The 15,963-nt window shown below is 38.0% G+C and overlaps 1 protein-coding gene across 1 annotated transcript in view; it reads left to right on the forward strand.

Annotated features, from left to right (window-relative positions):
• The first annotated feature begins 205 nt into the window (after positions 1-205).
• The window catches only part of LOC136571186 (3'-5' RNA helicase YTHDC2-like), a 29,251-nt gene continuing 13,493 nt past the window's right edge, over positions 206-15,963 (forward strand). Inside the window, exons 1-16 of the mRNA XM_066571524.1 lie at positions 206-380; positions 1,004-1,094; positions 1,483-1,676; positions 3,295-3,494; positions 4,112-4,278; positions 6,765-6,867; positions 8,066-8,222; positions 10,380-10,487; positions 11,511-11,659; positions 12,025-12,160; positions 12,514-12,640; positions 13,635-13,700; positions 14,466-14,644; positions 14,804-14,900; positions 14,976-15,063; positions 15,162-15,242. Coding sequence (XP_066427621.1) covers positions 206-380; positions 1,004-1,094; positions 1,483-1,676; positions 3,295-3,494; positions 4,112-4,278; positions 6,765-6,867; positions 8,066-8,222; positions 10,380-10,487; positions 11,511-11,659; positions 12,025-12,160; positions 12,514-12,640; positions 13,635-13,700; positions 14,466-14,644; positions 14,804-14,900; positions 14,976-15,063; positions 15,162-15,242 — 2,118 coding nt within the window. The remainder of the gene's footprint in view (positions 381-1,003; positions 1,095-1,482; positions 1,677-3,294; positions 3,495-4,111; positions 4,279-6,764; positions 6,868-8,065; positions 8,223-10,379; positions 10,488-11,510; positions 11,660-12,024; positions 12,161-12,513; positions 12,641-13,634; positions 13,701-14,465; positions 14,645-14,803; positions 14,901-14,975; positions 15,064-15,161; positions 15,243-15,963) is intronic.

Consider the following 15,963-nt stretch of genomic DNA (forward strand, 5'->3'; position numbering starts at 1 on the left):
CCCTTTTTGGTCACAGCCGTACACATACCTCGGTGCTTAGGCACGCTTCCCGCCTAACGGCGGGAAAAGAGCCAAATTCCTTCCGTTCGGGCCTATTCCGGCCGCGGGAGCCCCGCCCCGCCGCCAGCGTCGCCCCCTGGGCCGAGGAGCTGCGGCCTCCGATCCGCGTCGGTGTCGGGGACGTGTGGGGCCGTGACACGGGGCCATGTCGCGACACAGGCGGGTCCCGCGGCGGCAGCCCAGCGGGGCCACGGGGGGGTCGGTTGCCGCCGCCGCGGTGCGCGCCCGGGCCGAAGCCCTCAGGGAGGTCGGCGTGGACGAGGAGGTGGAAATGGCGGTGCAGCTCGCCCTGGAGCGGTTCCGGAGAGGGGACGAAGCGGGTGCGCGGCACAGCCGGGCCCGGGGGCAGCCTGCGGGTGTAGGGAGGGCGGGGATCCTGCCTCTCTGCCCGGCCCTAGTGAGGCACAGCTGGGCTGCTGTGTCCAGCTCTAAGCGTCTCAGCACAGAGACAGGGAACTACTGGAGGGGGTCCAGCAGAGACCACTGAGATGAGATGAGGGGGCTGGATCATCTGTTATCAGGAGAGATGTGGGAGATGGTCCTGTTTAGCCTCGAGGAGACTGAGAGGGTATTTCATTAATGCATATAAATATCTTCAAGATGAGTCCCAGGAAGGTGGTGCAGACTTTTTGACAGGGAGCAATGGCCATAAAACAAGAAGGTCCACCTCAACATGAGGGAGCACTTCTTTCCATTGAGGGCGACAGAGCACTGGGAATGCTGCCTGGGGAAAGTGTTGAGTTTCCCCCTCTGGAGACATCCCAAACCTCTGATGTGTTCCTCTGTCATCTGCTCCAGGTGACTCTGCCTTGGCAGGGGGGTTGCACTGGGTGGTCTCCCTTCCAATCCTAACAATTCTGTGCGTCTGTAACATTGATATAATCTGTCAAGATTACTGCCTGTTGCATTATTACTGTTTTTTCATTATTATTTATCATTCTAGAGATGGAATTTCCTTCTAGTTTCACTAGTAGTGAAAGAGCATTTGTTCACCGGCTCTGTCAGTCTCTTGGACTGGTATCTAAAAGCAAAGGGTGAGTTGGGGTACAATTTTTGGTTTTTAGCTGCAAACCAATGGAATTTCATGACTAATGATAACCTGATAGATGTTTTCAATATACCCTACCATGTTGCAAGGAATAGTATTAGAGAAAAAAGTGTAAAAGTAGACACAGAAATAAGTATCTTTGTTCATTGCTGTATGCGTGCTTGGAAAAACTTGTGACATGCATTTTGAGACAGCTTGCTTTTCCACTTCCACTTAATCCACTTCGTGGATTGAATGGGTCCATTAAAAAAGCTTCACTGTGAGGTCTGGGTTTTTTCAAAGATTTTGCATAGAGTCTCATACCTTGACAGATAAAAGTTAACCCAGAGTAGGTTCCTTATTCCTAAAATACACTTTCTTTTCCCCCCTCACAGAAAAGGCGCCAATCGATACCTGACTGTAAGGAAGAAGGATGTATCAGATGCACATGCAGTCATGACTTGTGACTTGGCTCTCCGTACAAAGCACGCCGTTCGGAGTCTCATTCAGAGCTTTCCTGTCACAAACAAGGAGCGCACAGAACTCCTGCCAAGGACAGAGAGAGGACATGCCTGTGCTGTTGAATCTGGTATGTTCTGTGTGTCTTCTGATTTGGACTTGTCCATCAACACCACTTGAAAAAACCACCTGCAACTCGGTGACAAAACAAACCTTTCTGTGCTGTCCCCTCTTGTGTCCTCTCAGACACCATTAAACAAACACATGAATTTTCCTTTTAAGGTCTTTCATAACTGGTGTTCTGAAGAACTTGGGAAGTCATATCATGCACAGTGTGATGTCTACCTTGTGCTGTGTTAATTTAGAATCTTTGAGCCAGTTCCAGCCAAATCTTTTTGGAAGCACATTTGTGAAATGTGGCTTCATAGAAGTACTCTGAGGTGGAGATTGAAGAGTCAGTGTTACCACAATGCCATAAGAACGCCCTTATAAGAAAATGAGGTTGTCTATTCTGCTTATAGAAATGAATGTCCTTGATAAATCAAGGTTTCATCTCCACAAAATAGATTTGGTCCTTAAGAGACTATTTTCCAGACTTCTTGATTTCTTGAACACAGAAGAGTTCGCTGAAAGACAAACTTCTGAAAATTGTGTGTTTTTTTAATTAAAAAAAGGAGTATTGCCTTTTTTTAAAAAAAAGAGTGCCCTTTTTTTTTAAAGCAAGACTTTCATCTAGATTCTTGCTTTAGACTTACATTGTGTTTCTGTGTGCAGAGATGGTTGTAGTGAACAGAAAATACTTGTACCAATATGCCTTGTTTAATTGTGTGTTTCTGATACATGGTATCTGTTCTTTTAGTGCTTCCTTTGCTGTTTTTTTCAATTGTTTCAGTTGGTTAATAGGAGTGTTCAATGAACAGAAGGAAGCTATAATAGAAGTACTGAAATGCAATGTATTAGCAATGTAAGGAATAAGTTAATGAACAGTCTAATATTTGTCTTTATCTGCTTCTCAAGAATGTATTTTTAGTTCTCCTGATCTCTGTGTTTGTCTTGGTACAGCAGAGCTTGAAATTTAGTATATGAATGTATTAATCACAGTTATTGTGTGTATAATTAGTCTACAGCAAGCTTTTCATTCTTCTGGAAAATAATTATCAAGGAACTACAGAGTAGCACTTGCAATGATGGATTTGAAGTAGCTCCCTCAGAAGATGTGCACGTTTTTGGGCTACTTATGCACTGCTTTCTAGCACATCACACTGCTGTGTGGGGTCCAGGACTCTTGATGCAGCATGCTTGCATTAGTATGATTTCAGGCAAAATTGTGCAATAGCTTTAAGGTTTAACTCTGTAAGTGTGTATTTCTAGGGAGAACTGCAGGTGTGAAATGTGGGTGCAGATACAAAAGCCACCAAAATACACCAGGCTGCTTTTCTCTGGTTTAGTTTCTCTTTTTCCTTTTGCTCTTTGTAGGCTTTTTTGACTTGGAGCAATGCTCTGGAAGAGTCTGGTTTTGTTCGAAATACCTGTGAAAGTAATAACTGTTTTGAAAAATATCTATTGCAAGCACCTCAGGAGGACATGTTGCTATAAATATGACTTCTAAATTGTGATAGGTTTGTCACTTTACCCACAGGGATGCATAAAAAGTCAGCAACGTTAATTTTTAAGTACAATTTTTGAGCGGTGTTTTTAGTGACCTTCCTCTGGATCTGTATAAATAAACTTTTAACTTCTCTTTGCAGAAAACAAAGAAGTAAACAAGACAAGTGGTCGACTTAATGATGGTATCCCCCAGGTCCCAGTGAAAAGAGGGGAATCAGAGCTTGATTCCTTTAGGCAGTCACTACCAGTTCTTGAAAAACAGGAAGAAATTGTCCAAATAATAAAGGACAATAAAATCGTTTTGATTATAGGAGAGACTGGATCAGGAAAAACTACACAAGTATGTTTCTTCAATGAAATAAAAAAGATAACAGTGTTTATACTAAACTAACGCCAATTGTGTAACATTTCTGATATGGGATATTTTTATGCTATTTTAAGGCTTTTCTTTTCCTGTATAATTGAAAGTCTTGTGTTCCAATTAATTTTCTTGCTTTTGAAACACTAAGCCAGTAGATAGGTACTAAAAGCATAAATTTTTCTTCACAATTTTCTTGTAGATACAATTTTTTCATTAAAATAATGCAAAATATTGAAGGGAAAGTAACTGTGATGTTTATATAGCCTTTTTTCTTCTAAGGCTATTTCTGTTCTTAGTACCCACAGTAATATATTTTTTGTGTTAAAATGAGAGATTATCTACAGGGGGCTTTTTTTTCAGATTCCTCTGAAGCAGGAGAGAGACACTGCAAGTTTTTTCTCTAAAAAAAACCTAAATAGATTATACTTCGAAATTTATTTTCCACCAATTCAGGTATGCTTGCAGTGATAATCCTAATGAAAAGTCTTTTGCAATGTGTAATAAATTAATTAAATTTAAATTGCAGTTAAATTGTTTCCCTGTGCTAACAAAGCTGTGGCTTTCTCAAAGAGTAAATTTGAACCACTTCTTTACAGATCCCTCAATTTATCCTTGATGACTGCTACAAGAATGGAACTCCCTGTCGTGTGTTTTGTACTCAGCCAAGACGTTTAGCAGCTGTTGCTGTGGCTGAAAGAGTGGCAGCAGAAAGAAGAGAGAAGATTGGCCAGACAATTGGTTATCAGATCCGGTTAGAAAGCAGGTACTAATGCTATTTCTAACTGTCAGTTGATCTCGTGTTGGTATTGTGAATCTTGTGTACGTTTAAACTGCAGTATGTTTGGGATGCAGCCCCACAAATTATAGGTGGGATATGTTATTGCAGGTAAGGGATACTATTGAGAGTATTAAGAGTAAATAATTACACTCGTAAGAGTGAAAAGGATGGCTTTCTTCCTGTGTTTTGCAGTTTTCATGTAGGTTGTCTTACAGAACTGAATTTCAAGTGCTTTCTATTGATTTCTTCTGCAGAGTGTATGCATGTAAAATCCTTGTCTGATTTTCAGATCAAGTCTACACTTTCTATTTTTTTTCCCCCCTCTCTACTTTTAACATGTGTGGATCCAAAAGTTCTGCAAGCTTTGAAGGTAGGTGTGAAGACCAGCATGCTGTAACAAATGTTACGTAGTGTGAGTTGATAGGAGTCATAAAAGGGAAGACAACAAGTTTGGAAAGTGACTGATGAAGCTGAGCATTATTTATCTGTCTAGTTTGGTCTTAATTTACTCTGCTGCAGCTTTTGTGAAAACGTGATGTAAAAGTAGAGATTTCAATATCACTTGATGAATTAGTCTGTAAAGCAGAGCATGAATGGATTGTGTGGGGTCTTTACATCTTTGTACTGCATAGGCAGTGACATTCCAGGGAAGGGCCAGCAGTTGGGATATGAGTGACCAGAAGATGGCAAAAGGTTGTGTTGCTTGAATGAACAAAGATAACACATAGCTGCTGAAAATGAATGCACTTGAACAACAAAGCCACAATAAGAATTCAAATGTGTATGTGAAAGCTCACAAGGCTATTAAGAGATTAGAAGAGCTGGTGAAGATGTATCACAAATAAGCTGGAAGTGCTTCAGCTTATTTAATATATGGAAGTACTATGCTGGCAGAGGAACAGCAAAGTCAGATCAAAATGGAAGAATTACTGGAAAGAGTGCAGAAAATCCACCTTGAGAGGAATCAATACATTTACTCCAGAGAAACACTAAAAGGGGGAGATAACAATATTTTGAGCTGTGGACAAAAAAAAATCTGGAGTGGAGATGTTTAGAGGTGTTTATAGTAACACAGCACAGAAGTATAATTTTTAAAGTTTTCTTAACTGCCTTCTAGAGAAGAGCTGTAGAGTACAGTACAAAGGAACTTCTCAGCTCCTTTTGGATGGCCGTACCAGAGGAAGTAGTGACAATTGCTGTTTTTATTGGGGCAGCTAACTCTGCCCCAGATATAGAATTGTAACATTTCAGTATTTTGACCTCCTGAAAAACCAGAGGATCAGCAGATTACTTTGTGATTTAGTCAGCTGTAATGTATTGTGTCTTCAAGGCAAGGCTTTGGTAGCTGTGGGGTTGCGTCTCTGAGAAGGTGCCAGAAGCCTCTCCCGTGTCTGACAGAGCCAGTGCCATCTGAGACAGATCTGCCTCTTGCTGAGGCTGAGCCCATGTGTGATGGTGGTAGTGCCTCTGGGACAGTGGGGAATTGGGGAGGAAAACCTGAACAACAGAGGCAGCAGTTGAAGAAGAGCAGTGAGAGCATGTGAGAGAAGCAGCTCTGCAGACAGGAAGGTCACTGTGGGAGGGGAGGAGGTTCTCCAGGTGCCGGGTGCAGCCCATGGTGACGCAGCTGTGTCCCTGCAGCCCATGGAGTCCATGGTGCAGCAGGGATCCATCCCCCTGTGCAGGACTCTATGTTCAGGCAAGTGGATGCTTGAAGGAGGCTGTGATCCTCTGGGAGGTCTGTGCTGAAAAAGGCTCCTGGCAGAACCTGTGGCCCCATGGAGGGAGCCCACACAAGAAGCATGTTTGCTGTCAGGATTGTGACCCTGTGGGGGTCCCACAATGGAGCAAGCTGTGTCTGAAGCACTGCACTTTGTGGAAAGGGACCTCTACTGCAGCAGTTCATGGAGACCTGCAACCCATGGGAAGGACTTGTATTGGAGAAGCTCATGGAGGACTGTCCATGAGAGAGACCCATGTTTTCCTTCTTGACGCTGTGACTCTTTCGTTGTGTTTCCTCTCCCCTACCCATGGAGAGGACAGATAGAGTAGCTGGGGAGGCACCTGACATCCAGCCAGGCTCATCCCACCACGTGTAGTAAAATACAAAGGCTATATCCAGGCATATGCTGAGGAATTGAAGCCTGGTTTTCCACATGGAATTTTCTAGTAAATTGAATGACATGCAGAGTTTCTTCATAGTTCTCTTTTACTTCCTTATTTATTAAAATTTGAATCTTATTTTTTCAATTAATCTGTTGTCCAGAGTTTTGGGGCACAAGCACTACAGATTGTTGGGAAATGTCTGGGAAAAGGCATAGTTTCAAAACAAATGGTGTGCATGAGTCCTTTGGGGAGAGAACTGTAATTCCTCTTCCTGTCAGCAGCTGCTTTAAGTTTTGATCTGTGGAAAGCTAACTAACTTTAAATGGTGCAAACGCCCTGAGTTGTCTCTGTGATGTGTTCCATAGGGTTTCTCCAAAGACACTGGTAACATTCTGCACTAATGACATGCTCCTTCGCACACTGATGGCAGGAGACAGCACCCTCTCCACCGTGACCCATGTTATTGTGGTGAGCATCCTGTGGTCTTTCATGTGGGGTGGAGCAATATGTATTGCTTTAGAAAATTAGGTCCTAATTTTTTTAAATTTAAATTTGCTGAGCACTTTAGGTGTTTTTGTTTGGTAGAATCTGAATCAACTTTAAAGACTTCCTGAGTCCTTAGAGTAGCATGGATATTTTGTGGATTTTGGTGTTTTTCTGTGCATTTGTGCTTTTTTCTGTAAAAATATTTTATTTTAATGCCAGTGATTAGTTGTGGAATTGGGAGGAGCTGAGGAGGACATAAGTGTAAATTTTTCTGAACTTCCCCTGTTCCTCAGAAAATCTTTAGGGAGGCTTACATTGATGTGGTTCAATGTGATCATGTCAGAATTTCTGTTGTCATGTATTTGTTTTAGCAATACCAGGTTTTCAGTCCGTTTGTTTGCCCATATATAATAATATAATGTGGAGGCCAGTTGCAAGCAAATTATTCAGGTGTCTTCATTTATGATTATGTTAGTATTCCTATTGTGGAATTTAATAAGTAAGAGGAACTAGAATGCTTATGGCAAGATTTAAGTACTGAAGATTAAAAGAAAACATGGTAAGTTTAGGTGCCTACCTGTTTATCAAAGCATAAAAAAAGCATGAGAATGATCTATACATTCTTGATGTCAGCCTATAAACCTTGATTTGAGCCATTGTTTCATTCATTCATAATACAAAACAAAACAGAAGAATGACGGTTATTGAGTTATGTGCCTTAGTTTATAGGCTTTGTGTATGACTTGTCTAAGCAATCTCTCTGTTTTTCTGATTATGTGGTGTCATACATTTCTTTAAATGCTCATCAGTGGTGAAGTGAGAATTTATTAAAGTAAGATTTGTAGGATTTGTGGTTTGTGACGTTTTCTTGAAATTTGGCTTCAAATACAAAATTAGAGGTGTTTCAGATATTTATTTTGGCCTCTGAAATTAAGGTGTGTAGAGCTTCAGCATTGCAATGCACTCAGCTCTGATAAAAGCTTTTTGAAGTTTTTTTTTGCTGATGGAAAGCATAAAAAACCCCCCTTTTTTAAAAAAAACCTATGACTTAAACTAGACTTACACATTTTAAGGCCTCTGTAATTTGCAATCAAATTTTTTTTTAAAGTTCATTTTTGTCAGAAGTTGTGATCTTGAGTCTGTGAGGTTTTTTTATCTCTCCTCTTTTCTTTTGTTACAGGATGAAGTGCATGAGAGGGATAGGTTCAGCGACTTCTTGCTAATAAAACTGAGAGATGTGCTGCAGAACCAGAATACTTTAAAACTAATTATTTCTAGTGCTGCTCTAGATGCAAATCTCTTTATTAGGTATTTTGGAAGCTGCCCAGTAATACATAGTAAGTATTTATCTTAACTCTTAAATCTGACTGTACCTGCCCTGAGACTCACAGATCTTACTAAACTGTAGCAAACTATTTTGAGTAAAGGCACATGATGAATACATTGAGAGTTACAGGAATCCTTGTTCTTTGTGTAGTCAGGTTTTTTGTTTCTTAACTATTTTCCTAATTCAGAATGAAGTGTTTTAGTCACTGGGAGTTCTGAAAACGCAGGTGTGTCCTGCCCCCCTCCACTATTAATAAAGAAGTAGGAAAAGGTTATTGAAGTGTTGTCTTCATGCTGATACAGGACTTAGGAGCTACATGAGTGTGACGTATATTAATACACTCCAGGAGATTCTTATTCTTCAGTCCTCTTGAGGGTTGTTACTGGTTACTGGCTAAAATACAGATAACTGTACCTGTTCAGTTCAAAAATACAGGCATAAGCAGCATGGATTTCATGTTTGAATCACACGATTCTTTGATTTTAAGCAAATTAGTAGCCATTCATCTAGGTAAATATTCAGAAAAGGCATCCAGTTTCTCTTAGTTTGTGTTGACTCAGTTACCTGCAGTTAGATTACATTCAAATGCAAATAAAAGTTCCCGTATATTGCTGTTTTAATTTCATTTGACAAATCTTTAGTAGAGGCAAAATACAAATGCGTGGGAGATGGGGGGTTTTTGTGGGTTTGGGGGTTTTTTCCCCACCCTCCTTGCTTGCAGGTTTTCTACATGGACAACCTCCTCTGGCACCTTACAGTCCTCTTAATTTTTCAACAATAATGTCCAAGTTTAATGTGTTTTGAAAAGTAGCTTTTAAGAGAAATGCTTTATTTGACAGTCAGGTAGACTCTCTGCATGTCAGCCTTTTTTTAAAAAATCTTAGCAGTTTTAGGAAACAGGTGGGATTGCTTACTGGTTTATTTTAGCAAATGCTTGTGAGAAGGAAACCTCTTTTCCCCTTTTTTTTGCAGATGGAAATGTTTATTTCTAGTTCCCAATTTTGAATTTCTGCCTAGTAAAATAAGGCTTGCAACTTGTTGGAGACAGGAATCTGGAAATGACACATGATTTCATATTTTCTGAATATTTTTTGCCTCAGTTGTGATTGTTGTGTGGCTTTCCAGTTTACTCTTTTTGCAGCTTCCTGTTCTTTCGGATTGGTATATTTGTGTTGGATATTCTGATGACAAGCTCTCCAGTTTACCACAGTGCTTATGCTGGTTATGTAATAAAAGCCAATAGCAATTGAAAATATGGATTTTTTTCCTTGTTTTTTTTTTTTTTTTGAGAATTAAAAGAAGCAGCTGTTTCTTTTAATGTAGTGAAAAAGGTTTGATTCTTCTTCAGCAATATGACTGACAAAATTCTGACCACGGAAACCAACATTTTGTAGTTGTGTATTGCTATAGTACACAGAGTTTGTTATCAGTGTTGGAAGACTTCCTCTGTGACAGCTTCTAAAAATATGTGAATTGTGGATTGTTCTTTCTGAAGGAAAATCCTGTGTGATCTAAAGTCAGCTTAAGGGACAAGAAATCAAAATGTAGAGATTTTAATTCTTCATGCAAAAAGCATCCTTTAATGTCCACAGATAAGGTCTAGAAAATAGTCATGTTGAAAAAGAAATCAGGATAAATTATTAGAAGGTAAAGGCCACTGGGATGTCTCATCTGTCAAGAAGTACTCCATAAAGAAATCTCAGCTTTGCTGAATTAGTTGAGGACATGGAGATAAGTCTATCTTCTCACATACTTCTCATGAAAAGAAAGTAGTTCAATACAAAGATGTACTGTCTCCATGTGGAACCTTGCAAAACTGTATTAATTGCTTATTAATTAATTACATTTTTAATCCAGGCGGCAGGCTTACATGGCAAGTTCTTGTTTGTAACCCTAAACAAAAATGGCTGTTTTCTTTTTCTCATTTAAAAAAATATGGGGGTAATAACTGTCAATCTTATAATCATCTTATCAACATCTCTTGCTAAAACACTTGATAAAATTGAAGAGCTTGATGAGAAACAAGGTGGGATTTTACATTGGAAATGTTTTGTTTTGTATAATTTTGAGAAAAATAAACTCCAATGAAGAGAATTTTTAAACAAAATAAATGCTGTAAGTGAAGCTAGTGAATATATAATCTTTAATGGATTTTTTATACTTTTAGTCCAAGGGAGACCTTTTGAAGTTAAAGAGATGTTTCTGGAGGACATTTTACGAAGCACTGGGTATACAAACAAAGAGATGGTGAAGTACAAAAAAGAGAAGCAGCAAGGTTGGTGGACTTCTTAATTGTAAGGCTTAGCAATGAGAATCATTGATTGATTGAACAAACAATTGACAGGATTATTTTCTGTTAAAATTCCAAAGTCAGGAGATTAAATGAGATGTGATAAGACAACAGCAAGTATCTTTAAGCTCTTAATATTTACAATGTTGAAATAGTTTATGCAGTTAAAGAAAAAAATGGTGTAGAGTTAATGTAACTGGGGGCTCTGCCCACATGAATACTAAAGAAGCATGGGATGCCCTGTACTTTTGGGTGTAAATTAAAACGCAGCTATTAAAGCAAACAGGATTTTGTACATCTTGCACAAAATGTACAAGTCATTCCCTTTAGTAACATTTTTCACTGCTTTCTTCAGGCATGGATGTATTTTTTGTAAGTGTTAACACTCTTGAGCTAAACATAATTGGTTTTCAGTTGATTAAGTAGATACTGCTTCATAAGTTTTCTTGGCAACTGAAAGTAATGATCCCAGTGATTATTTAAAGAAAAAAAATTTAAAAAATGCAAACCTCAAAGCTATATATATAACATACAATCCTAACTGGATATTTATTACAGTGCTCAGCTCTGACACTGGGAACAGAAAAGTTCGATTAAGACACTGGTGTTTCCTACTGTTTCTTGTGTGCAAAAATAAGTTGTTACATGCAGGGACTGTATCACTCTTCTTCAGCATTCCATTTCTGGAAAAAGATCTGGGCTGAGTTTGTGTGGAAGGTGATTACTTAAGGAAGATTGTTGAATGCAGTAGTTTGGAATAATGGAGGCTTGGGGGGTTAAACCCCAAAATGGTAGGTTTTGCCTTGTTCTTATAGCCCTTGTTTTCAGTGGTGCACTTTGGATACCGTTAAACATGTCATTTATCTTGGACTGGTAGTAGCATTCTAGATTAAATAAAAGAGGTTGAATAGGTAAAATTTTGACCTGCTGTAACTATCTTTTTTAGTAGAAAACAATGGATAATAAAGATGACTCTAAAACTTTCTTGGTGAATACTTTGCATTCTAGAAGAGAAACAGAAGAGCACTCTTGCTGAGTGGTGTTCAGCTCAAGAAAGCATGAACAAACTGACATCTCGGAGACAAAAATCAGTTCCAAGGGCAAATGAGGAGTACAAATGGTTGGATGAGGGTGGTGACACTGTCTTTAATCAACTGGTAAATTTTTTCTTTTGTTGGAAGAGGTGTTTATATTTGTGTTGTATTACTAGCCATTTAAAATCTGTTTTCTAAAGATAGTTCTGTAGAATCTTTCAGGATATTAATATATTTTAAAGATTACTTTATTAGGATTAACTGCTCTAGTTACGGTGGTTGTACACAGCTTTTCCTCAGTCAAATGGCTCGACTGCCATTGTGTTAGTACTTGCATATGACAAAATCAGTGCATTAACTGATACATGAGTGCTGGATTTCTGGTTGCTGCTGGGAAAAAGAATCATTCAAATTCTTTGTGAGTAATGTACGAGAATAAAGATGACTCATGGAAGAGATTAATCATTCAGTATTGTTTTTATCTTCAGACTGAAAAAGATGCGAATTGCCTTGAACCGTGGATAGTAAAAGAAATGGATTCCTGTCTTTCTGACATCTGGTTGCATAAAGATACTGATTCGTTTGCTCAGGTCTTAAATCTTATTTTAACTGAAAATGTCAGTGGTAAGTTTATTGTGTTATTACATAAGAAAAAAAGTAACCTCAAATTTACTTAGATTTTTATGGCTACTTTTATCTCCAGTTTCAAATGTTGTTACCTTTGCATTCTGACACCTACTGAAAAAATGGATAGGGCTAGCAGAATTAATGAATTGTTTGGTTAGTTGTTGTTTTGAAGTATTAGCAAAAGTGTGTTTTTAAGACAGTGTGGAATTCATATGAACTGACTGCAGAGATAAAGTGAGGAAACAAATTCTCTTTGGGCTGGAATTTGAAAGCAATATTTGTACTATATATTAAATGAAGAAATAACATTTCTGTTGGGTTTGCTGATTTTTTTTTTTTTTACTTCTCAGTTGATTATAGGCACAGTGAAACTGGTGCGACTGCTCTGATGATTTCTTCAGGGAGAGGCTTTTTGAGTCAAGTGGAACAGTTGATCAGTATGGGAGCAAGTATCCACTGCAAATCATCTAATGGCTGGTAAAAACAAACAGAGAAACCAAAAGATGGATTTATTTGTCAATATAGGAGAGAGAAAGAAACTGTTTAGGCTGTCAAAATCTGTAGTTCTTAGGGCAGAGTGATAAGTTAGCAAATTAATTTAGATGTTAAAGAATTTTCTAACTCCTGTTAATAACATTGTTTTCTGTAAATTCTAAATTGTATTCTTAATTACATGGTCTTGATTATGAGCTATAAACTTTGTTTCAGTAGGTCTATTGAAGACACTGGTTAGCAGAACAACTATAATCTACTGAATTGGACCAAAATGTTTGGCAATTCTTATTTTCATGGAGTTACCTATATCAGAAGATCTTTCGGTGATGTTTCTAAATCTGTTGTAGCATGTAAAAATATTTGTGAATCTGTAAAACTCAAGTTTTGTGGTCATGAAGTATGTCTTCATATAAATAGGGAAATACAGTAAATAATTGTATTATGGAATGATAAGAATTAGAATTCCAGGGGTCTGATATTTGGTGCTAACATGTGAAAAACTTGGGAAGGAATGCAGTTTAAAGTTAAAACGGTGAGCTGCATTGTGAGGAGGACAGCTTCTGAAAGACATGAAATAGCCAAATATTTTCCCTCGTTTTTATGCAAAATGCCTGGGGTGTGACTTTTTGAGATGACTTAAAGGCTACTGCAAACAGGCAGGTCTGATCTCTGCACGTTTTTGTGGGCTTTTTAAGGGAATGGCATATTCTTCCTCCTCCTTTCCTTGTGCATGTTTACAGGTACTCCTGTGTAAAACTGACATTCTTTTGCGGTAAAGAACTGTAGTTATGTATAAGTCAGCTGTTAACACCTATTCAAGCACTTTCAAGTGGAAAGTTGCAGATCCAGCGATAGCAGTACTAATAATAGGGAAATGGGTACAAAAGTCTGGTATCAGATGCCTCGTCTGATATGCTATTCATATTCATCTTTTGAAGTGAAAAACCGAATAAAAATACTTGTGCAACTCTTTCAGGATGGCTGTGGACTGGGCTAGGCGCTTTGGACAAACAGAGGTTGTGGATCTGTTGGAATCCTACAGGCAAGCTGTAACTGTTTTGCAGAAGGAGTTGCATAGCATAGTGAAGGGAAATTTGAGGCTTGTGTTCTTTTAATCAGAACACGTTTTAGCTTTTCATGCTGTAAAATCTGGACTGAATAGGAATACCTTTTTTTTTAAGAATAGGAATATTTCAGAAACAGTAAAAAAGTTTGTACTCAGTATCATATTGTTTATGTTTGCACAACTTGCTAATTCTGTACTGTGTACCATTTTATTTTCACATGCTTACTTTGGAAACAAATTTGTCATATGTTTTTATCTGTGTATTTTTATACACAATAGACAGATTAAAGAAACTTTATAGAAGTAATGTGTACACTAGGCCATTCAAGAATGATTTTTTTATTAACTTACAGTTATCATAGTTGAGGTAGTGTTTTGTAAAGATTATATTTATTATAATTTCTCTTAGTGTAGTTTCTGCTAGTGGGAAATTTTTGGAGAATACATATCTCTTAAATATTTTTCCTTGAACAGATAAATGAGAAGCTAATCCATTAGTTTATGACTGTGTTTCAATGAAGTTTGAGAAAATGAAAGTTAACACTAAAAAATGAAGTGGCATCCTTTGTTGGGTTGGCATTTAAATCAGTGGACAGTAACAGTATGGTGATTCTCTTCTGCTACACTTAAAAATTAGAATTCAAGACCAATAGTCATGTTGGTCTTGATCTAAGTTTGAGTTGATTGCTGAATGCAAACCTGAAGGGACAGCCTTGACTCTGGTGTATTTTTCTATTACAGCGCTTCATTTGGATTTGGAAATCTGGATGAAAGTTCCCTGATCCAAAAAAGTGGTAGTGACCTTAGTGCAGAGGACAGAGAACTACTGACAGCTTATCATCACAGTTTTGATGACGAAAAAGTGGATCTGGATCTGATAATGCACTTACTTCACAGCATCTGTCATAGTTGTGATGCAGGTAGGTAAATACCTAACTAGTTGTGGATTGAGCTTCTGATGAATCTTGTTCTTTTTTCAGCAATCCCCAATAGTTAAAACCTTCTGAATGCTAGTCTACATGGCATCAACATGTATTTGAATTTTCGGTTTAACTCTGCAAACCCACTTCCTTTTTTAGGAGCAATTTTAATATTTCTTCCTGGGTATGATGAGATAGTGAGCCTGAGGGACCGCATTCTTTTTGATGACAAGAGATTTGCTGATAATGCTCACAGGTAAAACCTTTAGTCACTGTGGCTTTTCATTGCTTCTGTTAAGGATCCTTAAAATGTTCTTTTGTCTTGCATTAGATACCAAGTTTTCATGCTTCATTCAAGTGTGCAGACTTTGGATCAGAAGAAAGTGCTTGAAACTCCACCTTCTGGCATCCGCAAAATTGCAAGTATTAGAGGAGTTTGTCAGATGCTACAATAATCTATTTTGCTGTTGCTTTTGCAGTTACTATAGTTTTGATGGTTTTGTTTTTTTCTTTGCAGATTCTTTCTACTAATATTGCAGAAACCAGCATAACAGTCAATGATGTTGTGTTTGTCATTGACTCAGGCAAGGTGAAAGAGGTATGACTGCCTTAAATTTTCGGAGTGCCATTCTAAAACACACAGTGCATAAATTTTGGAGAATTTTTTTTTTACTTTACAGTAAAGTGAAAAAAAGTGAAAAAAAGCTTTTACTAAGTAAGAGCTAGTGCCTCTCAGTCCTCACTGAAAAGTTTTGACATCCATTTGTTTTAAGACAAATCCTGTAAATAGTTATCTGTCTAAAAAATCTTGTAAAACCTAATGTAGGTTGATGCATTAATGTATCTTTATCTTTAGCAATTTAGTATTTCTGCTGGATTTTTAAAACAAGTCCTCAGTTTAGACCACCACCTTCTTGACACTTAGAGAGTGCTGGGAGTTCTTTTTGTCCTACTATTGTATCAAGTCCAAAAAATAATCCATTAAGTTTTTAAGCAGTTTTTTGGTGTGTTCAGTGCCCATTCCTAATTACTTTTTCAAGAAAAGTGAGATCACATAATGAGGCAATTTAAGACCTAGTGTCTGGCTTTGAAAATGAAATTGGATTTCATAGGCGACATGCATACCAAATTTCTGAAGTTCTCATATAACAAACTTACTTTTGTAATTTTACATCAGTCTAAGAAAATAAGCAGGTAATTTTCAAGTGAGATAAAAAGGAAAACTTAATTCGGTATAATAATGTATTTTACTTGCTTTGTGATATCTCAGAACACAGATCTGACATACTTCTTACTGACTTGCAATTACCTATTGACTA

The sequence above is a fragment of the Molothrus aeneus genome, unplaced genomic scaffold (assembly GCF_037042795.1).
Source record: "Molothrus aeneus isolate 106 unplaced genomic scaffold, BPBGC_Maene_1.0 scaffold_92, whole genome shotgun sequence".
Classification (NCBI taxonomy): Eukaryota; Metazoa; Chordata; class Aves; order Passeriformes; family Icteridae; genus Molothrus; species Molothrus aeneus.